Here is a 26804-nt window from a genome sequence, read left to right as displayed (position 1 = left end):
TAACTCATTCATCATGTTTGCACCACCAACCTGAACTAAGAGCAATGTGAAAAAGAACGCTTCATGGGCTGCGGCTGCAACTTATATTTAGTATACTGCAGGAAAGAAAACCCCTCCCAACAATTTCCAGTTGCCCTTGTCCTGTGTTAGCACAACTCATCCTATAACACTTTCAGTATGATTAGAACTTTTTATGATTTCAAGGTATGATGTCCATAGCTGTGCTGCAAACACAGCTGCCAAGCCCACTGCAATGCCAAAGCATCGCACTGAAACCTGACTTACAAGTTTCGCCCATTTGCTGAACGGGGGAAAATAAAGATGCACTCTCACGTAATGTTTACTAGCTCAGGTTTCTATTTCAGTCACTGATATTCTGCCCACATAATAGAGAAGTGCTACTGAACACTCAAGAAAATAGGTAGCAAAGTAATTCCCATCCACATTCCTGAGACAGGTTTATGACTAGATAAAAAAGAAGAAAGAGAAACACCTGAATATTTAACAAGTTTTATACCAATGAGAGCCAAGTCCTAGTACAAACATGTGCAAGCACCTCAGGGTTACACAGATTGAGAAGTGTTCAAATCAGCACTGATGATACAGAGCAAAGCTGTTTGTGCTTATACAACACAGCAAAGAATGTACATGTACAGTGTAAGAAGTACCAGGCCTTTGGTGGTGAAACCTCACACTGTGCCCTCTGCATGACACGTTCGAAGCATTCCACAGCAGGAAGCACTATAATGTACATACTGTCACAGAAGCTCCCGGACCAAGGAGCTAGTGGTCAGAAATGACTGGGCTGTTCTAACAGTATAGGGATGTCTAGGCTTCTGCATATGTCTACGCACAAGACATAGGTCAGCAGCAGTAAGCCTAGCACCATCACATGACCACGTCTAACCCGGCCATACAAGTCCAGGCCTGGGAGCTTTTGCATCAGGTATTATATTAAACAGCAACATTGGAAACCGAAAATCCAATCAAGTATACTCATGAATACAACAACATGTGGTTCTACAGGCTATTTTGAAGACACAGACAATGGCCACCAGTAGTAGATACTCAAAAATCTATTTAGGAAGCCGCAATGAGTAGCAACAGATGGCAAGCTGCAGTAGCTGTGTGTGCATGCCTACAGCGATGGTTAGATGCAACAGAATAAACACAGCACTTTGCTCCACATGCTTATGTCACTGTGTAAAACAAAATTAAATATGTCACAGCAGCATCATTCGTACATAGGAAAAAAATAATAAAGTGGCCCTTCAACCTCAATTCATTAATTTTGGGGGAAAGTTGTTACATTCTATAAAAAGTTCTTTCAATGTTTTGTGAATATGCATTTGCCACAAGTCTAATTGCTTGCCCATTCCAAGCAAGCTATTACACCTGACCACAGGTCAGTGCCACGACAACGATCAGCTATGCTGCCAAGACAAACTGAAGTGCAACCAAGCCGGCCTCAGTATTAAAAGCCTAATGCAGGCTATGAGCTGGGCCAGCTGATAGCCTACATTAGGCCCAAATATTTTATTTCCATCAGCCACTATTTAGGATCAAACAATATTTAGTAATGTCAGATTTTATGGTGCAAAGACAACTGAGGCCATGATGCATCACGCACAAAAAGCCGACAATAAAAATAAAAGTATGAAGATATTAGGTGATGATTGTGGTAAAAGCACCATTTTTCTAAAACATTAGAAGTTATCTGGGAGACAAGAGTGCTCCCTCTGAGGAATAAAGATGAAACAGCATTTGTTTTTGTGAAATTCTTGAAAGTATGTCTCATGTCACAATTCATATTTTGGCCATGTCGACAAAATGTAGCTGTCAAGGGGTTTCAGGCAGATCCCATACAGGTCATCCATACTTGCAGAGAAAATTGTGCATGACAGCTGCAAGTCCCGAAGCTGCCCAGGGGGTTACAAGGGACAATGTAGTGGAGGGCTTTGAATGTATTTTGACCACCTGGGGTTCTTCAACATGCACTTAAATCAAAGTGCGCAAGCATTTTTGCACTCCACCCCCATAGAAATGTATACATACACTGTGGGAGGCAATCAAACCCACAATCAGCTGTCAAAATGTTCTTGGTGCATGCATGACTTCCATTAACCTAGTGCTGCTTTAATGAAATTTGTTGCTTACAGAAAAATCTCACCTAGTCTGCTGCTTTGACAAGGTTTGGCAAGCTAATCACATGCCATCTTTCATTAGAATTTAATCTAGCAAGGGTTTGTTGTGCTGCTTTAGCTGCACTCCCATTGGCTTCTGTATTGCTTGTTTTCACATGGCTAGAGACTAAATAAAGCCAAAAAATTTTGCCTTTGCTCTATATGTTAAGCTCACAATTGGTTTTAAATGGCCCGTACAGCACTTATGCAAGAATAAGTGCAGATGGATTTTTTTTCACGTTAGGACAGCCTACAGCAAGCAATATGGCATAAACCTCAGCTGTAATAAATGAAGAGTGATACAAACCTGAAGCAATGCTTTGGACATGCTCACTCATTAGAATGCCACCAACCTTATATATTATAACTGCTCTGCTATTGCACCAGTTCAAGCAATAAAAATAGTAATTGTATGTGTATGAAAGGAGGCAAGAGCCAACAGAGGCTCAGTGGCTATGGTGGTCTGCTGCTGTGCACTATGTTGCAGATTCTATGCCTGGGCACAGTGGTCGAATTATGAAGGGAGGTGAAATGCACATATAATTAGCTGCACATTCAAACATACCAGTTTGCAAAATTAATCCAGATTCCCTCACTACAGTGTCTCATAACCTAATGTGCCAGTTTCAGGACATTAAACCCCACCAATAAATAAATTAAAGGAGGCAAAGTATACAGTACAGACCACACTAAAGTGTCACACTAGCTTTTCACATTACAACATGATGAATGCCATGGGAGAATACACAGCAAATGCTTTCACTATGTAAAGGCAGCTCTGCAAAACACGTGAGGACTACTAAACACCATTTAAGCAGCTTGAGAAGCCGTGACGGGCAGTTATGTGCAACCCTATAGATTTGTGGTGACAGGCTCAATATGCAATACCAAAGAATTCAAGCCGAAGCAATGACAGCCACCTACCATGCATTTGGCCATTACATGACGTCAGTTATACGAGTCAGATACTAAACCAGAAAAGGCGCAATATAGCACCTGCACACGAGTTAATGCAATAATAACTCATTATGCTATTTTCTCTTGTTTGTCTACAAGAACACTACGAAAGCAGCCAAGCTGTTACGATAAAGCAAATATCTAACAGCAAAAGCTGGCACAAGCGGTGCCACGAATTTCGGAACCACGATGTGCTTAACACCGGCCGTCGTATTATCACAAGCCACTGTGTGCTCGCTCTATCAATGACCCACCGCGCTCGTACGGAACCGGCAAACGAAGGAGATAGAGAAGCTATGTTTGCTCACCTCGACCGACTCAGCAATGCTAGTGTCGTTGCTGCTGATGTCAAAGTAATGAGTGGCCCCCAAGGGAGAGCCCTTCGCCGTGGTGTAAGTCAAATCCAGTTCGCTCTTGTTTGTGTCGTCGCTGAGAAGAGAGGTGTTTGACGATTGCTTCTCGGGCCTGCAAAACCAGGGCCGCAAGTGATAAACGAAGGACCGCAGCCTAGCCACCCAAAGAGGCGAGGCTCCTCCCGCATAACCAAGACACTCGTCACAGCGCCAACGCAATGAGCCACGGTAATGGGAGCCTTTCCGCGAAGCTCGGCACCAAAACAGCGACCGCGTTTGGGCGCAATGGTTTATAAAACAAAGCAAAAAGGGCTACGCAGTCCACGCTAGTAACCAATTATATTATCGGGAAAAGGAAAACTACTCACCCCTAAAAGGCACTCAGGAACTGCATGTAAAGTTCCGCTACACAAGTTACAGGCGCAAGCAGTGATGAGGTCACGTGACGCCCCGTATGGCAACAAAGGTTGCCAGAGCTGCAAGCAAAGTCGTTCACGGCCTTTGCCGCGTACTACGAAACGCGACAACTGCAGGAACATATTGCGACGCTAACGAACTGCAACGCTTGCACTAAATGCAGTACCCAAGGCGCTGCGACGAGCAGTCGACTTCGTAAAATCATTAATTACAGCGGCAAGCAAAGTTTTTCACGACGTTTGCCGCGTACTACGAAACGCTACGAGTAGGGCGTTGCTGCAACGCTATGGGGCTATGCCTGCACGAAATGCACTATCCAAAGAGCTGCGATAAGTCAACTTACCTAGAAGCAGCAATAAGCGTGTCGGAAGAGTTAGAAGGGATGTCCAGCACTGTTCCCTGTTCGTGCGATGCATGTTCGACGTCATCGCGTTCTCCAACTTGCAGGCTTGTGAGCGGCGTTCCATCTACAGCGAAGGTGAGCTCCGCACTGCCTTCCTCGGGCACACAGGACGACCCCGTATGGACGGCACTCGGGGATCGAGGAGTGAACGTTCTGTTCATCATGCCGTCCTCGTGATCGCCCGAAGCCGCTGCAGTCACTTCAGAAATCGGTTCGCAGTCGACACAGTTGTTCATCTCGCTCAGGACAGCTCGGGCTTCAGGTAGATTCCCTTGGTGCTCGATGGAAGCAAGGGGTCCACCACCAACGGGCGTGCGTTGTTCCCTGGACGCTTCGCCCGACTTTCGCCGGCTCGCTGACGGCGTTCCGTCCTAGACGACGGTGGTAAGCGCAATAGTCTGTCAGATAACAGTTGCCTCTGCAACGCTGCCACAATGTGCACAAGCAATAGAAGGCACGCACGCCATCGCAAGATATGTGGGCGATATCGCGCGAGTGCTGTCGGCTTTGACTCGAACGTTAGATCACGTGACACCGCTTCGCACTGGTGGCACTGGTGGCACTGCTATCATAGCCTGCCCTCCCATACATTCTTTGTGCTTGCCGGATCACCCCAAAAAGCTGCCGTCGTCTATGAAGACGCCACTTTACATCGGCTAAAACAGCGTTTCATAGAATAATTACTATAGTCGGATACAACTCATGTCTGCAGTGAAGCCCCGCCCACACCCTAATAACCGCCAGCCACTGTTCCTCCGCAAGGCTGCAAATAGTTCGTACTTCAAACCTTCCCTGTCAACTAAATATGGCGGTAACCACAAAACTAAAATTATAAGCGCGTAATTTTATACGTTTTCCCTCGTCTATTATAGTGGAATGGTGAAAGCGTAATTCTTTATTGAACTGAAATAAAACGCTTGCTTCGCTCCAAATATTTACTGTCAAGTTTCACTCCAGTTGGCATTGAAGTTTCATCATTAAGACGGAGTCAGCAATGAAATGAACTGTATCGTGGACATTTGAAGAGTGAAATGCTCAGACTCCATATACTGTTTCCATGACTGTTGCACACCTCATCGCTTCCGCCGATGGAAGGACTACAAGAACAGCAGGTATCATGTACGACGCCATTGTGAAAACGTCACATGACGACGACTTCGTTTGCTTCTGTGCATTGTTCTGTGATTGGTTAGCGGAGTAACACAAACCCGCGCGGTCCGTGTGCCTTGGTTGCACTCAGCTGTTTTTTTTTTTTAAGTTGTATCCTACTACAGAGGGAACTGTGGCGCTAGTGTCTAGGGAAGCTGCCATACAGTTTCTCACCAACTCACTACATTACCTAGAGGGAAATCTGGTGCTGCTGCGCTATGGTATATATGCATGGAGGAAGGAAAAAGATTCCTTCATCCATGTATACATGGGAATGCCGGTATATTGTGACTTCGGATTGGCATCGTTCTCGGACAGCCAGCTGGCCTGAGGCCGAATCTTATAGCGGTTCGGAATACGAACCATTCGCTTCGCCGCTTATGTCACTAAATGTGCCGCTCCCAAGTCGGTGGTGGAAGAAGGGGAGGAGGCGACCAATAGATGAGAGGGTGCCACCTCTGAAGTGTACGTCATTATATGACGAGCTAATCGAGGAATTGCAGAATGTTTCTGCTTGCTAAATAAATGTAAAACATAAATTAAATATTATACGCCAAGTTCTGACGCATAAACGTGTGGTGCCGGGCGTTTACGCAATGCAGAAGTAATTTATTAATGTCATTCTTTTTCATTCTCAGCTGATGGGCGGTATCGCAAGCGTAAATGAGTTGGCAGAGCGTAGCGCTATGTCGTCTGCTACAAGGAGCTCGCACGATGCACGCAACAGGAACGCACTGCCATCACTTCTTAAAGGGACACTAAATGTTACCACAAAGTCAAGTTAAAGTGGTAGAGCAATGTTCTAGAACGTCTAAGGCGTCAATATAATCGCGAACAGAGCTTTAGTAACCGAGAAATTGAGGTAAATGCATGACACGATTTGAGACCCCCCAGCGACATTCCGGTACTAGCCCGATGACGAAAGCACTCCTCATAATTTGTGTTACTAATACTCAACTACCCGTATTAAAAATATCATTTCATTCGATTATAAGACGGAAGAAAATGCTACTTGTCTACGTCTATTCGATTCTAATGTTGAATTCCAATGGCAGATCCAGATCAAGTTTTTCTGCTCTGTATGGAGCAATCCTATTCCAATGGCAGAAGCGTGAGCTGTGTGTTCCAATGGCAGATTGGGACCAGCCGCTGATCCCGGATTGCTCCGTGGAGCAAAAATATTTGCTCCACCGAAATCGGCAGATTTGACCGGAAGTCCTCGTGACGTAATTCCTTCACCCGCCTCTGCTTCCTGTCACGGTCGCCTGTTTCCGGTCGCGGGCAGCTATGGACGACATGGGAAACGTGGACGCAGCTTCGCGCCGTGCGATTTTGTTCGCGCTTTTAGACAGCTCCGACTCAGACAGTACAATTTCCAAGTCGAGTGATGATTCTTCTGACACGGACAGTGAAATGGGGTGGTGGGTTGCGCTTCCAAGCGCTTGTTCCTCTCTTTATCCTAGCGCCCTCTCACTTGATTTTCGTGTACTAAGTGCCCCCGCGGGAGCGCACGCATTCCCTTCGCAGATATGGTGTGCGCACATGAGAGCGATCTCAGTCGGAGCGACGCGCTCCGTTCGTGATCCGGCCGAGCGCTCGCGATCTACCATTGGAATTCAACATAAGAAAAAATAACGTTTTGACGTTACCCTTCAGTAGTATGGGTGGTCAAAAGGTTTCGTTTTCGCTCGACTCTGCGCCACGCACGCTTTGGAGTTTCAGTAGTTTCGTTATCGCGTCGTGCTGTGCGGGTTCTGCTGGCTCGCGAAACTTTCATTTGGAACAAGCAGCGAGAATGCCACGTCCATGTGATATCGTGGGAAGCCCTCGTTGCTTTCCCGCTCCGGAGAGCCGGTGTCGAGGCCGCCGTCGTAGAACGCAACGACGCCGGCTGCGCGAGCCCTCAGCAGCAGGTCGCGCTCGTCAGTGCTCAAATCGCTGAAGTTGAGCCCAGCATCGCGAGCCAGCATCTGTCGTTGTCAGGGTCCATTGCGACGAACGTCGAAGTTTGCGTCATAGAATGAAGTACCAGCTTATGGTCGCGCGTTTCTCCTTCCGCTAGCCACCTCACTCCCGCTTTCGCTCTGCTGTCGGCTCTGTCTTGGCTCTTTTTCTGGCCGCGCGTTTGCGTTTTGCGCAGAAAAGACGTAGTGCCGTCTGTGGACGCCGTTCTACTCACCGATGGCGCAACGTCACTATGAGACCATGATGTCAGTACTCCTCGATCGGAGGGCGGGCGATTTGAACTGCGCTAGAGGTACGCGGACGCTTCAGAACGCATTTTCTCTTAAAGTAAGTCTCTCCTTGGCACGAAACAAGCGTTTCGAGGTTTCTGGGATGGTATTTAAACAGTCCACGTCGACTTAATAGTAACCTTTAGTGTCCCTTTAAGTAGCGAGAGCGACAAAACCATGAACTGGTTCTTAGGGACACCTTTACTAGCCGACTATATCAATTTTCCTTCTTTTTTTCACCCTTCGTCATCGGCTCGGACATGACTTGCTCGCCGCCGCGCTGCCGCTTTCCCTGCGATCTGCCCTACGGCGCGTTGCGTGATAGAAGCAATGGAACTTGAAATGAACATCACGATATACGGGCCCTGCATTGCCTGCGCGAAGTAAAATCGAAGAGCGATGTTCTGACGGTGCGCGCTGTGCTGTCAAATTGAGGAACAAAGTGCGGCACTCCCGAACTAGAGAAAAAAGGGTAGCCATATAAGAGATCTCCACAATATCTTCCCGTCCTGACTGTATAGTTTTATCTGCCGAACGAAGGAAGCGCTGAACCAGCCTAGGTTGAACTCTTCTCATTGCTGAACGGCGATCTGCAAGCTATTCACGCTGGCGATAGCACTGGGAATTCGATCTCACCATGCAAATATCTCCTTGGCATTGGCTTTGAAGCGAAGGTCACGGGAAAGCTGACCCAGCCCTTCTACCGGCCAACACAGTAACTGCGAGGGCAACTTTGTGGACAGTGTCGGCAGCAGAGATCTAGGCCATTCCGATTAATGCTTCGCGTCCGATCGACCTCTGGGCGCTGCAGGCCGGTGGCGATGAACCGCAGCGCGCAATATTCCTTCCTCTGCGTGGAATGACCACTGGTACGTTTGCACCCGAGTCTCCTCCATTTGCTAGCGTAGCCTGAAAAAGGTCTACTAGAAAGCCAGCAAGGGCGGTGCAACTCACTTCTTCGAACGCGTATCGCACTTCCAGCCGTGGTCGACACCGAAAGAGCAATGCCAAGCAGAGGACGAAGGCAAGTAATAGCCTCCGAAGCAACCAACGCTCGCGCGCCCGCGCCCAGGGTCGCAAGCCAACAGCCAAGCCACAGCAACGGAACCCAAAGCGGACTACCCCTTCGCCGGTTCCTACGACTGGCTCGCTTTGAAGATGATTGACAGATGCGTGACGTATTCATAAATTGCATTCCCGCCCCGCTGCCTCTGACGACTTGTGACGTAACCAAAATTTTGGCCAATCAGGTGAGGCCAAACAAACGGCTCCCCAACCGAACCGTTATAAGATTCGGCCCTGGGCACCTTAAAGACGCGTCGGGCAAGCACCGTTCCGTCCGTCAAAATGATTCATTTTCGACTAAAAGCTAAAACAGCTTTCTACGTTTGTTTATTATAACACAAAAACATGTTTTGTTTAATTATGAGAAGCTGTTACTGCATGTAAAATTATCTGAAACGTAAAAAGCATCAGCGGGCCGCTAAAATTGGAGGACCGACAAGATTCGCGCTTGCTCTGGAACAGCTTGTTGTCTGCTTTTGCTTTTCTTCACTTGGTTATGCATTGTGGGTGAGTAAACTTCATGGGAAGATGTAATATGAGTGAATGAAAACCTTTTATGGAGATTTTACTTCAAAGGATCACAAAACCGCTCAGAACATGAATCGAGATAACACCGCTGATGGAATGATTCCCTATCGTAGTGGCTCAAACGAGCCATGTTTTTCCCATTAAACGTGGATCTATATTTTTAATTCATCACTAAAAGTCAAGAAAAACTACCTTTGGCGCCCCACGCGGCAAAAACATGAAGCTGCATAAGAGCTCCACCATGTGACCTTCTAGTATACGGGGTTCCTGGTCCCTTTATTAGTATTGAAATGCAGTATATACTTTTTGTTATAAGTTTTTCCTGAATTACATTGTGCAGATAAGCCTTCGTTTGTAGTGAGCAGAAAAGTGGCATTGCCTTCGCCTTCGTTTTCAATCAGTTGGCTTGGCTTGTCTATCAACAGAACAACGACGACGGGGGCCAGCCAGCCATGACGTAGGCGTGTACTTGGGGGAAAACGCGGTACAAATATAAGCAATGTCTTTACAACAACGAAAACTTATTGCAGCAGCCTTTTATATTCAAAAGTGTTTGAAAAGGTCAAAACGTAGGTGGGTAACCACAGTTACTCACTCCTGCGAAAGCGAAAGGATGGGCGGCTTTCACAACTTACGAGGCGTATCGACATCACCCTCACTTCTCAGCGTTGCTGGAGGAGGGACTCATACGTTTTTAGAGGCTGCTCAGATTGAAAAATTCTGCTTACTAAATATCCACGCGCTTCTGAAAATAACCGTTGCAGATGTAAACACTACCGAAGGTGAGCTTTGCGTTGCGGCATAAAAAACGAGGTCCTTAAAAATCGGTTGTCAGTCCCTTTGAGAACGCGTTTTTTATGTAGCCATGACCACATTTTAGACGAAGCCTCTTACAACACAAAACTCGCAGACACTATACTGGGTGTGTTCCAATTCTGGCCAGCATCGGAGAGTTTACGTAGACAGCCAATGAGACAGCCGAGACAGCTTCAATGCGAAGTAATGGAACACGGTTCTAACGGTAGAACCATCTGGAAGACGCTTCTGCGATCTGACGCCACCTCGCGGCGACAAAAAAAAAAAAAAGCTGACAAAAGTACACATTTCTGTGTTTTAAGTATTTGCGTTGCGAACTTATGAAAAACACAATGTGACGTGGCATAGGAAAAACGTGTCTACGTTTTCTTGTGCGCAGACGACCTTCCCGTCGAGTTTCCAAGGATCCTGCTCAGCTGCCATCTTCTCTGGACAGGAAAATAGCCTGTATTGTTTTTCACTTCGATACTGGCTTCACGAAGCTGTCTACTTTGACGTCTTTGTGAGAACTGGAACTAAACTTAAGGAGGCCGCTTTCCGCTTAACCGTCTACTTTGCCGTCTACGGTGAGTATTGGAACACAGCCACTGTGATTCCCATGACAGCACAGCGCCCCTTAGGAAACTCCCATAGACGGTGGCGCCAGATTTCCCCCTAGGTGTTATGGTGAGAAACTCTATGGGAGCCGCAATGGGGGCTGCACTCTTCACTCTAAAAAAAGTTTACACCCTTTGGAGTGTATATTTGCCACAAAACAATAATCGTCATCTGTCTTGCCCGCATTTCCTTTCTTCAAAACGCTTCGCTCGTTACTTTTCTGTCGGTAATGCAATGTCATGCTGATAACGCGCATGCCGTTCGTTACTGGAAAGTACCAGGCTCGCCGCGTTAAAGAAAGGAAATGCGGACAAGACAGATGACGATTACTGTTGTGTGGCAAATATACACCCCAAAGGATACAACTGTTTTTAGAGCACTCTTAAAACGGTTGCACCCTTTGGGGTGTATATTTGTCCCACAACAATAATCGTCATCTGCCTTGCTTGCGTTTCCTTTCTTGAAAACGTCGCGCCCGCTACTTTCCTGTCGGGAATGCTATGCCATGCTGATAACGCGCATGTCGTTCGTGACTGGGAAGTACCGGGCTCGCAGCGTTAAAGAAAGGAAACGCGAGCAAGACAGATGACGATTATTGTTGTGGGACAAGATACGCCCCAAAGGGTCTACATTTTTCTAAGAGTGAGTGTAAGAAATGTTTACACCCTTTGGGGTGTATATTTGCCACACAACAATAATCATCTGTCTCGCACGCATTTCTTTTCTTCAAAACGCTGCACTCGTTACTTTCCTGTCGAGAATGATCTATCATGCTGATAACGCGCATGTCGTTCGTGACTTGGAAGTACCGGGCCCGCAGCGTTAAAGAAAGGAAATGCGAAAAAGACAGATGATGATTATCGTTCACTCTAAGAAAAGTTTACACCCTTTTGAGTGTATATTTGCCGCACAACAATAATCGTCATCTGCCTTGCTTGCGTTTCCTTTCTTGAAAACGCCGCGCCCGCTACTTTCCTGTCGGGAATGCTATGTCATGCTGATAACGCATATACGCTGTTCGTTACTATAGGAGGTGCGGGCTCGCCGCGACCAACCGGTTGGTCGCTGCCGAAAATCGGGGAGTCGGCACTGCGACTGCGATGTTTGTCGCAAACGACGGAAATCGCACTTCCGGTGCGAAGAAAATCGCATCATGTGAAACAGGCTTTAAATAAAGGAAATACGGATAAGACAGATGACGATAATCGTTGTGTGGCAAAAGGGTGTGATTTTGCTTAAGAGTGTAGAGTGCAAGAAAAGTTTACACCCTTTGTCACTTGTGTCCATGTCTGCACGCCTTACCCCCTTTTTTGCATATATGAATTCTTACCAACTAGCTCAGCTTTCTATCGTTCTAAGACTACGACAGCATCACGACGATGGGCACATAGCGTAGAAAGCGTGAAGACGATGGCATGACGAGTCAAATGACGAAGCTGGAATGACGAAGCTGGAATGACGACGATGAAATGACCACGACGGTATATGGTGCATAGATAACGACGGCGTCTCGGCCCCCATCATTACGATAGTTGAATCACGAAGCTAGAATGACGACAACAGAACGACCACGAGCACATACCTAGTGGTCCAAAACAACGGCCAAACTACCTGTACGCGTGTCGGCGCAGGGAAGCTAGCGCCTGCGGAGATGATGCGGGGCAGATAGTACGCGTTGCAGCGCGGCACGAGCACGGATATCTCCTCCAGACAAATATCGGTGTTGTCTCACAAAAATACAAAATGTCTAGCAAGGCGAAAATAGTGAGCCAAAATGGGCGCGCGCTGGCGCACATCTTGTAGATTCAAGCCGCCATACCTCACGAGGCGCGGTAAACGCAAGGTCGCGGGTGCGAGCTTTTGCGCGCCTGCAAGCGTACGTGTAGTTTGGCCTTTAAGCTACTTGATCGGCATAGTAGGCGCGACGAGGACGGCATGCCGACAGTCAGATGACGAAGCTGGAATGAACACAACGGCATCACGACCATGCTCATACCCAATCGCACTAGCTGGAAGACAAATTGTGCTGCCAGATTAGATTAGATAAATAGATAGATAGATAGATAGATAGATAGATAGATAGATAGATAGATAGATAGATAGATAGATAGATAGATAGATAGATAGATAGATAGATAGATAGATAGATAGATAGATAGATAGATAGATAGATAGATAGATAGATAGATAGATAGATAGATAGATAGATAGAAGTAGGCAAAATAATTCCGCCGGTTAAATTTTTCTCGAAAACAGATAGATGCTTTCTGTGACATCAGCAGTGGTGACATGCACGTGCCGGTAGGGTAGATGGGTAAATGTGATAAGCGCGGAGTATTACCCTTGAGAGCGGTGTAACAAAAGTTCGTAGCTTTTGGGATTCATATTGTTCCCAAACAATAACCGTCGTGTATTGCTTGCGTTTTCTTTCTTGAAAACTGCACTTACTATTTTCCTGACAAGAATGCTTGCCATTGTCACGCTTCTGGCACACACGCCGCTCGTGACCTCAAGTACCGGGCGCGTAGCGGTAAAGATAGGAAAAGCACGTAAGATAGATGATTACTGTGTGGCCACAAGCCCCAAAGGGTGCAAACTTAAGAGTGACGTATATATACAGCGCTCAGCGATCAAAACATGATACTCTCAGCGCGTGGCTGTCAGCTCTTTTTTGCGCCACCTGTGGCCACTGGAGACATCGAGTTGGTGCAGTTTTGTATCACATAGAAAGTGAGAGCCTTTGTGATTCTTTGTGACTTCACAAAAGATGCGATTTTCAATCGGAACAAAAAGCGCAGGACATTCTTGCGTATGCAGAGAGCCTCAAGACATGCTGTGGAATTGGAAAAGTCTGCAAGTTTGAAGCATTACAGCTGGCCATTGATGTAAAGTATCTCAACATCACTTGCTCTCCAATGCTTACGATAAGTCATTGCCACCTTCGCGACCAGGTATTTGCGTCTTCATTCATTTCTTCAAATTTTTCACAAGTACATCGCTTCAGATAAATACCCCAATCGGACATCCTCAGATAGAGCATAAATGTCCGAATCACTCGGTCTCCTTTAGCATGCATTTTTTTTTCGTATTTCAGGCGCCCCCAGTCACGCTAATGAGCTCCTGCTTTGCTTGGAGGAAAATCAGAATCCTTTTAATGGCTGACCTGCTGAAGGTTCAAACAAGATAATAAAAGAAAGAAAGAAATAGAAAAAAAAAAGCTCGACGCCCACTGGCAAAAGTTGTTGGTCAACGACAAGTGGGCTGCACGTATGTACCTCGAGGAGGAAGTACAAGAAACTTCCGTCTCTACGTGATATGCACAAGAGCGAGAGGCCAATTGGAATATCAAGGCACCTGTATTTGAGCAAAATGTTTGCCCTGCCACTGCCCGTTTTAATTATGCAGGACGTCCCACGCAACTTGAGCCAAAGATTAAAGATAGGCAAATGCCACGTGGCTGGACAGAACCAGGGTAATGTTTGCCGTCGTTTGGAGATACTCAGGTTATTTTTTGCATTCCGCCTAATTAGATAATTAGTCTTAATTAATAAGCTTCTCACATATTATAATTAGATTAAAAGTGTCAATGAGAGAATTGTAAACCAACATGAAAAATTCCCAATACAGCTTTCTGTTGCTCAATACGTGCTACATAAAAGTTTTTCCGAGCGTGATAGAAGCCCGCGAATACACGCGAAGTGCCTCGAGCGGCCAGTCGCGCGGCAATTTTGCGTTTGGTTCAAGTTACTTGGGACACCCTGTGGAATACCGTTCACAGCGCATTGATTCAACAAAGCTTCAGCACTTCGTAGTTTTGGCACGTAAAACCCCGGTATTTCATTTTTAGAACTTGCGTGCGTTATTTTTCAGCTGAATGGGCTCCCAAGAAAGCAACAAGCTGTTGTGAGAGTGTTTCGAGGCGTCCTTGTGCCGCACGGCTCTTCCTGGCAATAAACAAATACTGCTTTGTGAAGGTCATGTTGCTGCCCATACCTTTTACACCAGCAAATGAGCTTAACACAGTTACCCTGCAAATGTCACTTAATGATAACTTCGCAAGATGTCGGCCCCAACGCTGCTGCTATGAAGTGAATTTGTGCTGCTTCCAAGGAGAACCTCCTTTGCGGCTCCATGTTGACGTTTCGAGCGGCAAGCACTGGGTTGCCATTAGGCACTATATGTTCTACGTATGGCACAGATCGCGAGTGTGCGCGCCGACATTTTAATGATCCCTAAAATCACTGTTATGCTCTGGAGGTTGTACGGCGCTGCTACAAGGAGCATTCCGCTGCAATTTCCCGAAAGGAGATAAAAACGAATGAAACTTTGCGAGACGACAGTGCGAGGAGTTGAGCTACCTTAATCTCCCTCGACGTTTACCATATATCGTGTTAGAGAGCCTCACCTCATTTTATTTTATTCCTCTTTTTTTTTCACTTCAATTTTTGCAGCGAGGCGCATACACGACGGCAATCCTGCCTGTTCAATCCCGTGTTTTTCTTTTTCGCGTTTTCACAGCGTCCTGATCTTTGATGTTGCAGATGGAGAGACTGGCTACTCCGAAAATGTGGGCGCGAAGGTTTTCGTTTAAATTGCCAATTGCCCCGGCGCGCATGTGCAACATTTTCAAGCCACGATCGTTACCGTGTCATATAAGCGCCGGACTTATCTGCAATGTCCTAACTTGGTGAGGGGTGATTTTTTTTGCGGAAGAGCAACAGAACTTTTTGTCACATCGTTTTGTACACATGACCAAAGTGCCAGGAAAGTGATTTTTTTCAATGAGTTCAGATCCGTGAACCTAAAGGAATCACTGGCATTACTGTAGTGTTAAAAGAAAACGGGGTGCATTCAAATGGTGGACACGTGTATAGCGTAAGCATTACACATGGACCGGATTTTTCTGGCTGTCATCATCTACATGCTGGTGAACGAACGCGTTGCGATTTTCGACGTAGTTTCAATGCCACTGATTGTGCAATACAAGTTGGACGCAACTTGCCATTGAGCTGTCGAATTCATTGAGGTGCACACGGGTTCTGACATAGGGTCGAGATGCCAAGGCGTGTACCACGCATCGATGTAGTCGTGTACACCTTACCAAGCAACGTATCGCGACCAAGAAACCAATTACGGAAGAGATGAGGGGCGTGGGCGGTCAAGCATAAGCGTCGCCACCGCATCCGACAGAACACGTGACGGAGGCACCGCGCGCCGCCCGTGAACTTGGCATTGGCACCAACTGCATGCACGGCCGCCTGCCTGGCTGACTAAATGTCCTCCACGGTGGGAGCAGAAGTACGTGGGCCCGTACGCGTCGGCGGCTATAGTACTTGGGCAGGCAAACTATTGAGTATTCGTAGTTTGGATGGTCATTGACGCACACTTCCCGAGCTCTGTAGTTTCGGCTACGTGTCCACCAATAAGGCGTGTCCCGCAGCCCCGTCACCCTTTTGCCAGCAGAACTCGGTACCGTTTAACCACTCACGCGGAGGCTCACCGGGTCCGAAGTGTCCATCCTGGCCACACCGGGCTGGTTGCCCATGGCAGGGCGGCTGGATACGTCGCGACTCAGCCGCCGCCGCTTTGCACGCGTCCGAACGCGTCAGTGAACGAAAACCTCAATGCCCGACCCCAAAGAGCCCTAAATATAGCGGACGCTATTCGCAGCGCAAGCCACATGTCGCAAACCTGCCGCCCTCCTCCCACCCAAGCGCGGCCTCCGCAAGCAGTGGGGCGAAGGGGCGCCGCCCCGGATCACGCGGACGCCTCGCGCGCGAGTCAAGTTCAGTGGATGCACGGCCAGCAGGCCTCCGTGCCGGGGACTGAGCCCTGGGCGGCAGTGGCACAACACTTAATTGCGCACTGTAAGTCTCGCAGAAAGGCTCGAGCTGAACAATAGACTACCCTGTTTATTTTTTTTTTACTTTGTTTTGTTTGTCCCCAGCGGTAAGGAATATGTGAGGCTTCAATTTATTGATATCATGTCCGTTATAACAAGACAGATTGTTGCATGTGCATCTCCATCACTAGCCAACGGTTAGTTGGGACAGGGATTCTTTAAGTAAATATCAGTATATACAGGCAGGAAAATAAATACAATAGGCAAAGACATTCAGAACAAGTGTAAAGCTTGTACAAAACACAAATATAAAATAAACAATTGTACAAAAGTAAATACCCAGAAACACGAGACTGGCACACAGAATCACACAACACTCAAAAACATATTGAGAAGAAAATATGTTATAGAAAGACCAAGTACACTCTAAAAACAGTTGCACCCTTTGGGGTGTATATTTGCCACACAACACTCTTAAAACGGTTGCACCCTTCGGGGTGTAAATTTGTCCCACAACAATAATCGTCATCTGCCTTGCTTGCGTTTCCTTTCCTGAAAACTCGGCGCTCGCTACTTTCCTGTCGAGAATGCTGCGTCACACTGATAACGCGCATGCCGCTCGTGACTGGGAAGTACCGGGCTCGCCGCGTTAGAGAAAGGAAACGCGGGCAAGACGGATGACGATTATTGTTGTGGGACAAGATACGCCCCAAAGGGTGTAAATTTTTCTAAGAGTGAACGATAATCGTCATCTGTGTTGTCCGCATTTCCTTTCTTCAACGCTGCGAGCCCGGTACTTTCCACTAACGAACGACATGCGCGTTATCAGCATGACATAGCATTCCCGACAAAAAAGTAGCGGGCGCGACGTTTTCAAGAAAGGAAACGCAAGCAAGGCAGATGACGATTATCGTTGTGTGGCAGAGATACACCTCAAAGGGTGCAAACTTTTTTTTAGAGTGTAGAGGGTAACGCACGACAATGGCCTTCAATACATAATAGAAATTTACAGGGCTGTAAGGTGGTGTGAAACCATTTTTCCAGGTTGGAGAAGACAAGCCGGTCAGTGCTGCCTTGATTAACATTCCAGTTAGCTGTAACAAGCTTGGGGCCATATTCTGTGACGGTTCGCTTTGGAATCTGTTCGCTCTCACGAATGCCATTGGTCGGCGCTTCGTTTTCATCCCTGGCGGCCGTGACTACAAATTTGCTGGTCGTCACACAGGTTGTCAATCATTTGGAAAGCGAACCCTTCGTCTCGACGAGCGGAACCGCAGAGAAGTGGTTCGCTGGAGTCCAGCGGCCGTGGCTCGCGCGCGGTCGCGAGCATGACCTCGGGGGTTGCTAGGGCAATGTGGCTTAGTCTAGCGCTGACCGGCACGAAGAGGGAGACGCCGATAGCGGCTTCTTTGGTTGTGTTACTGGCGAGCGTTGGCCAAAGACAACGGCGCGACAAGGGCCAACGGCGCGACGCGTCCGACATGAGCGAAGGAGAGTTCCGAAGGCATTATTAGGCTCTGCAAAAAAACGGAGTGCGATGGATTTGCGACGAGCTAGAATTTCACGGACCACAAGATTTAGTAGCGTTAACACTGCAACGTAAGTGTGCGCGCTGCGTTTTTTTTTTTCCCCGCGGGTTGCTTTCAGCAGTGCGTCTGGAATGTAGAAGCTATTGGGTTGTCGCAACCGTAAGTCAGTCGCATCATTACCGCCGTCGCTAGGGTCATTACGGTTGAGGGAAACCGAAAACGGGTGTGAGATTTTTATCCACGGTGCAGGAGAAAGCCGCTGTCAAGAACGCGTCCTTGACCGCGGCAAGATTCTCGAAGTTGTGGGATCTGTGGACGGAACTCTCATCGCAATCGTCCGCCCTAAAATCTCAGCCACGGGTAAACGAAATCCTATTAGAGGACGCAGAGAACCGCTTTGGTTGTTTAACATATCGCGCACCATCTAGCTACAAAAAAATAAAAATAAAACGCAGATAAAAATTTACACCCTTTGGGGTCGTACCTGGTCCCACAACAATAATCATCTGTCTTACCCGCATATTGGTTTTTTTTTTTTTTTGTTTAACGCTGTAAGCCCGGTACTTCCAGGTCGTGAACGGTACGCGCGTTATCAGCGTGACATAGCATTCTCGACAGAAAGTAGCGAGCGTAGCGTTTTCATGAAAGGAAACGCAAGCAAGGCAGATGACGATTATCGTTGTAGGACAGATAAACACCCCAGACGGTGCAACTGTTTTAAGAGCGAAGGTCATGAGGAAGCGTCTGAAAACGTCGGAGTAGGGCAACCCTTTGTGCCTTCTTCCTTGGCAGTCCTTTTCATGAACCATGTTGTGATCGGCGACCAGCGATGATCTGTACGAAGTGACAGTGATCCGGCGATCCTTCTGCGCCGCATGGCAGCTTCTATGAAATGACCGCTTTCAGCGGTGACATGCGACGGTCAATGTAAGTGCCGCTGACGCACGATGCCACGTCAGTGGTGCGCCGTGTTACGATCGGCCTGCGGGGGTGGCGTCCTTCGGAGAAGCCACCTTCGAACCTTTCGCGGAGCGCTGCGACAAGTCGCTTCGGAGAACTGGCAACGCCAGAAATGTTAACCGACCATGCACCTCCTTTGGAGAACTGGCGACGCCCGCAAAGTTAACCGACCATCCACCTCCTTCGGAGAACTGGAGACCACAGCAAACTTAATCAACCATGCGCCTCCTTCGATGAGCCAGCGAGTCTAGCCACGTTCGGCGGACCGAATATTGTTACTTGATTCGCTGTCGCCTTCATGGTCTACTTGCAGCAAGAGAGCTGCTGGAAAAATGCGTCTTGCGGTGCGTTTTCACGGGCCCCAGAATTCGTCACAGTCTGCTGAGAGTCGTGGAGGCTACCTGAGAAGTCAGCTCTGGAAGACGCACCTGTTGGGGTCAAGCGTGACAACCTGGCTACGAGGACCCGCTCAACTCGGTGGGTTCTGGGAATTCAAAGTGCGTATGTGAGTGTGTGAGCCTTCCCCCTCAAAGGCGGGTCGACTATGCCTCCAAAGACTGTGGACGGTCAGATTGCACGAAAGTTGGACAGCAGTTTTCCCTCACCTAGTTATCTAGGGAGGATGGAGGGTTTTTAAGCAGCAGTTTGTCGGCTGCTAATGGTGCTCCCTCGTGTGCTCCCTCGTGTGCTCATGTGCTTCATCTTTCATGCTCAATTTGGGAGTCATGCTAGAGTGTTGAAATGTACCTCCTGTCGTAATGTAAATACTGTAAATAAATCCCGTACTCCTAGTTCTCGATGAGAGCAAGTTCCTCCCTACAACCACGTCTCAAGCGTGGGTGAGTTGGACGATGGCATGGGCCAGCTACCACTTATTTCATGCCCGACTACAGCCCGTACAACTGGTAGCCAGTGATGGGAAGTCCCTCCCTTCAACTATGTCTAAACCTTACAACTGGTTGCTAGCGGTGGGATTGTCCTCCAACTCTTACAGCCGTCAGTTTACGTATGTAACAAGGAAGGCAAACGTAACAAATGGGAAGCTAATAAACATGGCCCAATGGAAACTAAGCGGAGCCGCTACTTCAGAGCGGGGAAAATGTAATGAATAGGAATGTAACAATGGCATTCTACTGCACATGCATAGTAAAAAAAGCAAGGAACATTCTTTAAAAGTGGCCATGACACCCAGTTTTCGAGTTTTGATTACACATGGCATGCTTACGGGTCCCACGACAAGTTCACGAAATTTCAGCGCATTTGGTGCGGTAGAAAACTTCTATTTGCATTTTTTGTTGTATATCGCAGAACCGTATACCGAAGCTAGATCTCGAAGGCCACACTTTTATGTACTGCAAGCACCGGAAGCGATTGTAGGAGCTGGAAAAACGATGTTGTTACCATGCATTACTTTGTTTTCGCATGAGCGCTTCGGCTAGGGCGGCTGTGAAGAACGCGGCGCATTTCCCTTGCCCGGAAGCGACGCCTTGCGCAATCCCTCCACTAGGTCGAGAGCGCAGGGGACTGGTCGGCTGTTGAGATATGCAAGAGGCATTTGAGCATTCGAGTGAAGAAAACAAGGATGAGATTGACAGAACCAGAGTAGTTACATTCATAGATTACCGCTCCACATGTTTTTTTTTTATCTGCAAAGCTCCCTTGTGTTATCGTGCGTTAATTAGTATTAAGTATGTCATAAAAAGTTGCAGTTTCACCCGAAATGCGAAGCATCGACTGCGATAGGAAGTTAGTGGACAGCTTACAAAGTAAGGATAGTAGTTTTATCGACCGTATATGGTTTTAAACACGGGCATACTAACTAAATTAACAAGCACAGTGTCACGCGCGCACGAGCAAACATGAGCACAGACCACGTAAGCTCACTGTCAAAACGCTGGAGTGAGGAAGCGCGGCAGCAGCAGGTAGCGAATTGATCTTCATGCTGCCTCTCGCATAAAGGCGAACTAAGCCCCGAAAACAGCGCATGGCAGGCTGTGTACCCGTCGCAGATATCTTTCAAGATACAGCGGCCCGGAACGCCGGGAGCAGAACGCACCCCTCCCCCTCCCTACCCTCCCCCTGGAGCCTTGCGCACAACGGACGACGGCGCACTTCCTTCGTTGCGGGAGTGAGATTGTGCAGCGATCCCAGGTTCACCTTCGCACGCTTTTATTCGCACATACAGCATACGGCGTGTGGCAGCGGCGACGGCAGAAAAGTGCCTGGAGTGTCCATATAATTGCTATCGCAATGAAACGAAAAAAATTTGTGACAATTACAATACTGACTACACATATACTGACTACGCAAAGCAATGCATGCAGTCATGCTCGCCTTGTGTACTATATTGCAGGTAACGTGACAAGTGAGCGGGTTCTATATGCAAGGATGCCTGCGATGTGCCAAGGGACAGACAGTGCTGTAGCGGAAGTGCCTACTGATGTATTCAAGGAATGGGATTTTGGAGGGCTTCTGTCTTCTGTAGCCATCAGGGTCACTGTACAACTTGATTACTGCTGTTGAATTAAGCAGGCCAATGTGTGTTTAGCACAATGTGCATGCATTCAAAGATTGTAAGCAGCCTACATACTACAGGCAGCAGCATGTCACAAACTAGCTGCCAAGCCTTGCACAAAGTAACCTGATTAGTTAGCTTTTTTTTATCACAAGGATTAGTTTCTTGTTAAAGTGGCTCAGCCAAGCAGCAAGTAGCAAATGGAAAAAGAAATAAAGAGGCTGAAGCCTTGCTTAGCTTAAGGCACCATCCACCACAGAGTCACAGATAAGGTTACTGATATAGTTATGTGTTATAACGCCATAAACAAAGGTCAGTCTCAATTTCTCTACAACATTGAGCATAAATACTGGCTCTGCAATTCCACGACCTTAGGCAGCACTCAAAGGTGGACAGAAAAAAAGAGAAGGCATAAATAGATGCAATCGTTCACAATAAATGCCAGTAACTGCCACAGTAAGAGTCATAATATCTCATACGTTAACGCACACTAATTTTAGGGCAATGAAACAATGATGATGATGTATAATGTTTAATGGCACAATTGCTAGACATGGCCAAAGAGTGCCATTGAAACAATGAAATATTGCCGAAAGATACCACCCTAGCTCCTGCTGGTACAACCTCGGGCTGCTCTCCTTAACTACACCGATAAATCACATAAAAATTTGTTGAGATAATTTTGCATTCGCAACAATTGCAATGAAAATGCGCTACCTTCAAAATATGCTTTTTCCGAAGAATGGTTGCATGATGGTGGATTATTTTTGCAAGTGTAAGGTTCGTGCTGATGCCACAGTTGGACGTTCTCCGGTGCTGTAGGCCGTATATCGTGAAAGGGCAATGTTGTTGTTGAATGGTAACAAAACTTATACTTGGACAAGCAAGCATCATGCAACACGAGTGCAATGCCAGATGCTGCGAGCAGCTACCGTGCACTCCAGTAAGCCTGAAGCATAGAGACTCTATGCTTGAAGCAGCCGGTTTTCACACCTCCTGGCGATGCTCTTGCTGCACTGCTGGGTGCGCGGAGCAAGACGTCCGATGAGGTTTCTGACTCTTTCGAAGCAGTTGACACCGTGGCAGCACTACAGTTCCTGACTTCACACAACAGATGCCAAAATGGCGGTCACTGTCAGTAGGATTGGCATAAACGTAATAATTTCGCCAAGAGCCCAATTCTGTCTGCCGGTCCACCTGCCTGCCGTGTGTGTGTGTGCGCATGTGTTACCACTACAGAGAACATCTCATAACCTGTGCAAAAGGCATGTAAAGCCATCTCTTTTGCCAGGAATGATGAACTGCAATATATTTCCTACAAAGCAAGAGATAAAGTCAAAATGGTCTCACTGGTTAGTCAACCTTGATATATTTAGTGGTAGACTGCATTCCCTTAAAAGGGACACTAAAAAGCAGCACTAAACCAGTTGAGACATTGTTTGCATTTATTTGGTGGGAAAGTGATGGTTACTGGCAAAGAAAATGAAGGCTGAGGTTTCCCTTTCCGAATTTCATATCACAATGACAGTGCCAATACATCAGTGCGACATCATTAATTTGAACATATTTTCATGTGTATGGGCCATTTTTCTGTGGGTAACGTTCCAAATTATTACTAGGGCGATTCTTTGGTTGCTTTAGAATGCAGTGTAATCCTTGTTTATGAACAAAAATTTAATTGGGCCCCAGCAAACACTTGAAATCCGTGATTTCACCAAGAACTAGGGCAAGAACGTTCAAAGCGGCAATGCCATGTGTCTTTCATTCTTTTGTCGCCTTTCTTCTGGCTTGTCATGTCTCCACTCATCTTAAACTGATCTTTTTAGTATTTCAAAAGCCTAATTAGCAATTCACCTGAACTTTATATTCCTCTTTAATGGTGAGTAGCGAATGCCCGAATTCATGCTGGGCACCTGCCACACACCCACGGTCAGTTGCCATGTTCTAAATACTTGCTTCATGAATGGCAGCAATGCCATGGCAAAAGTATCTTGACATGAAAAGACTAACCACAGAGTCACTAGCACATTGGAAATGCTGGAGCATAACATCTTATAGTGTACCAACGAGTCAATATTACTGATGCATAGAGCATACGTGCAAGCAGTCCTCCAGAACCTCAAAAGGCAACAAGGCAATTTAACCACACCATCCCATTATTTGCCCACCACAGCACATATCCAGATGATCTGGCAAATAAGCACTGCAGTGTATAATCAGGAGTATAACTAAATTAAAAACCTACATTCTAAGCAAGTGCCATATACTTCCGATCATAAAACAATGGACCAGCTCTGCAGCAATGACACATGAAAAGTATCAGAGAAAAAAAAAAAACTACGCTATCACAATGAACTAGTTAGCTGGGCATTGCATGTATTCTGGTAGGCACTGCAGCAGAACTCATAGTTGGGCGAGTTGGTACGAATTCATAGTAGTGTCTCCCTTCACTCTGTCCTTGCCAATTGTGCGCGCTAAATATTTTACTATGAAATGGTAGGCACTCTTGGTCGCGACACCATGGTAATGATGATAATGATTTCAGAAAATCGTGAATTTAAAGGAGATCTGAGAATAGACAGAACACAAGGGTATGCAGTTGCCGGCATCACTAGAAAAGGGTGGCAGGAGATTATTTAATTATTAATCTCGAAGACTCCAATAGCTACTTAGCCCTCTCCAACAGTAGGCAGCACAGTCACCCAAAGATGAAACAAAATCACTGTAGCATGTGGTAGCTTGTAGAAAATACATCAGTTGATGGGTTTGTGACAAGCTATCAAGCTGTGAGCTGCTGAGTCAGATGCATTTCACATAGAGCTTGCAACATAAACATAACATGAATCATGGCTGTCACACCTCTGGCTTGCACCAGGACATGCTGCAAAGCAGCAGCAAAGGACAAAATGCTTTCACTGTAGTTAGTATACACATGGGTGCACCAAGAAGCTTTCATAAATATTGCACTGCAGCAATTTGGAGGCAACTGCATAAGAAATTCACAGTGAATTCTTGCGTTGTTGCACAGTGAGAGAGAAACATTCTTTAACAGATGCTGAAGATGTCTGCCTGGCCATACGCATAGCATGCTACACCAGATGACGGTACTACGTATGAACACATCACTTCAAATGCACTGCCACGTAGTGATCTTCTCTAGCACAGAGGTCAGTGAAATCAATAATACACTACTGCGATTTTACAGACGTGATCATTACAGACACCAATCATCACAGTGAAAACATGCTGTTTCTGCCTAATATTCTCTCCAACAGCATGTGAATCCTATGAACGGTGCTCTGGAATGGCACCTATGGCAAGCAATATATTAATTACAATGCTCAGCTTGTGCAGCTACTTCCAACTAGCCAAACAAACACAAACTATTCAGCAATTTATGCAGCTGCCACTCAACCTTCAAAACTCAATCCAACATTAAAGATACTTAATAGCAGAAGACTTCACATCACGTCACTGGTCGAAGCAGATATGCTTGCTTTGCTATGTTCCCAGTTGTCTCTATTTAAAAGGGGCAGCTAAGTTGTTTCATTGGAATGGACGACACTAAATGAGTACTTGGCCACACTACAGTCTTTATACTCCTTTTAAAAGTACATGGCCACGTTATGAGGAGCACCTAAACAGAAGTGCAAATTTTTCTATGCTAACTCACCGGAGGCAGATTCTCTTTCTTTTCTGGAATGAGGTCATCAATCATTTTGGGATCTGGTGATGAGAGGAACAATATATTATTGTCTGTCCAGAAAATCCTGAGTATAGCTACATATAGTTGAGACTCAAATTCTCAAAAAGCAAGTTTAATCAGATGACACGAAGCATGCCAACCTATGATGGTATATACAAAACAAATTTTCATGTTGGGTATAAACACTTAATGTCTTCATTCAACTTCATTTCGTGCGCAAATGAAGAGAAATGCTCTAAATGCTTCCGAGAGGAGTGAACAAGGCTCGAAAGTGTTGCAGAGCAACTTGTCATCAGTTCAACTCCTCTCTCACAACCGAGAGAATGTGCATATACATCCCCAGAACTGAGTTCCCTTCTTTACCCTTGAAAATTTTCCTTCCCCCCTTTGCCACATGCCAGCCAACCCCATGCCATATTTATCATGAACATCTATGCTATGAATAACAGCCACTCGTGTTGTTAAATTGGGAAGCAGCTTTACATTCATGAAGCAACACAGTAGTGGCAAGGCAAATTTGTGCACCAGTGTGCAGAAACAGAGCCTTGATACTTTTTTTTTTTGTGAGTGCACCTGTCTTCTAGATAAAGTGATCTACAGATTACAAAAGAGAGCAAAAGAATGGACCTTTATTGTCGTGAAAATAACTTTACCATAAAATAGTAATGATGCTAACATGCTAAACACTGACTTAGAAGAAAGGTAATTAGATTTCAAATTGTTTTTAATGTTTATTGAGTGACAAATGCAGTATATTGACCCAATGAGTGAAGTCTTACTTTCAATCAAAAAAACATTAGGAAGTAACATTTTCATTTAAGTAAACACTTAAAACTTACTTACAAGGGCTGTTATAAATTAATTACTGCTTGCCAATCTCACTAGCTTCTTAAGAGACACAATAATTCGAAAAAATATTGGTAAGAAAGAGATTTGTGAGGTGGAGCAACAGAATGTTTTTTTTGTTTTCATTGTGACAAAAATTTGATAACACTTTTCATAGCATGTGTACTGTTAGGGGCCATGGTTCTGCACTGCCAATGAAATGGCTTAGAATACTTTGGTACATTGTTAAAACAATGAACTAAAGTATTTCATGAGTGCAAGACACTGAATACCCTAGGCTGTATTGCTACTGCTAGTATTAAGGAGTTTTAGAACTAATGTCCCCAAGTAGCTTTGTGCACTCAAAAATCTAAATTCCATTGTGTGCCTTTTGCATTCTTTTGTATGCCTGGTCAAAATGGCCCCTGGATCCTCCATTTCCAAAACTTGCTATTAATACACAAGAAAACAGGTGGAGTGGAATCTACTTCTGTTAGATTGCTGCTGTTGAGATGCTACCAAGTGCTAGAATGGTGTGGATATGTTCCATACAAAATGCGATCACCTTCACAGTTTATGTGAAGGATTCCAGAGGTTTACAAGGTGCAAAGGCAAGAAACCATTATGTAACATCACTAAACTCTTCAGTCAATGAGATGCTGACTTTCCTTATTAGAGCGGGACACTATGTCATGTTATTTTTCTCACCATTTTCCATGTTTAGA

At 46.2% G+C, this 26804-nt stretch overlaps 1 protein-coding gene across 1 annotated transcript in view; it reads right to left on the bottom strand.

Moving 5' to 3' along the window:
• The window catches only part of LOC126543284 (uncharacterized), a 98679-nt gene that overhangs the window by 70150 nt on the left and 1725 nt on the right, over positions 1-26804 (bottom strand). The window contains exons 2-4 of the mRNA XM_055061813.2: positions 25222-25274; positions 4254-4684; positions 3449-3605 (exon numbers count right to left, since the gene is read on the bottom strand). Of these exons, the coding sequence (XP_054917788.1) occupies positions 3449-3605; positions 4254-4684; positions 25222-25266 (633 nt within the window). The 5' untranslated portion in view covers positions 25267-25274. The remainder of the gene's footprint in view (positions 1-3448; positions 3606-4253; positions 4685-25221; positions 25275-26804) is intronic.

Source organism: Dermacentor andersoni, chromosome 1 (genome assembly GCF_023375885.2).
Source record: "Dermacentor andersoni chromosome 1, qqDerAnde1_hic_scaffold, whole genome shotgun sequence".
Lineage (NCBI taxonomy): Eukaryota > Metazoa > Arthropoda > Arachnida > Ixodida > Ixodidae > Dermacentor > Dermacentor andersoni.
This window is presented reverse-complemented; position numbering and strand designations above follow the sequence as displayed.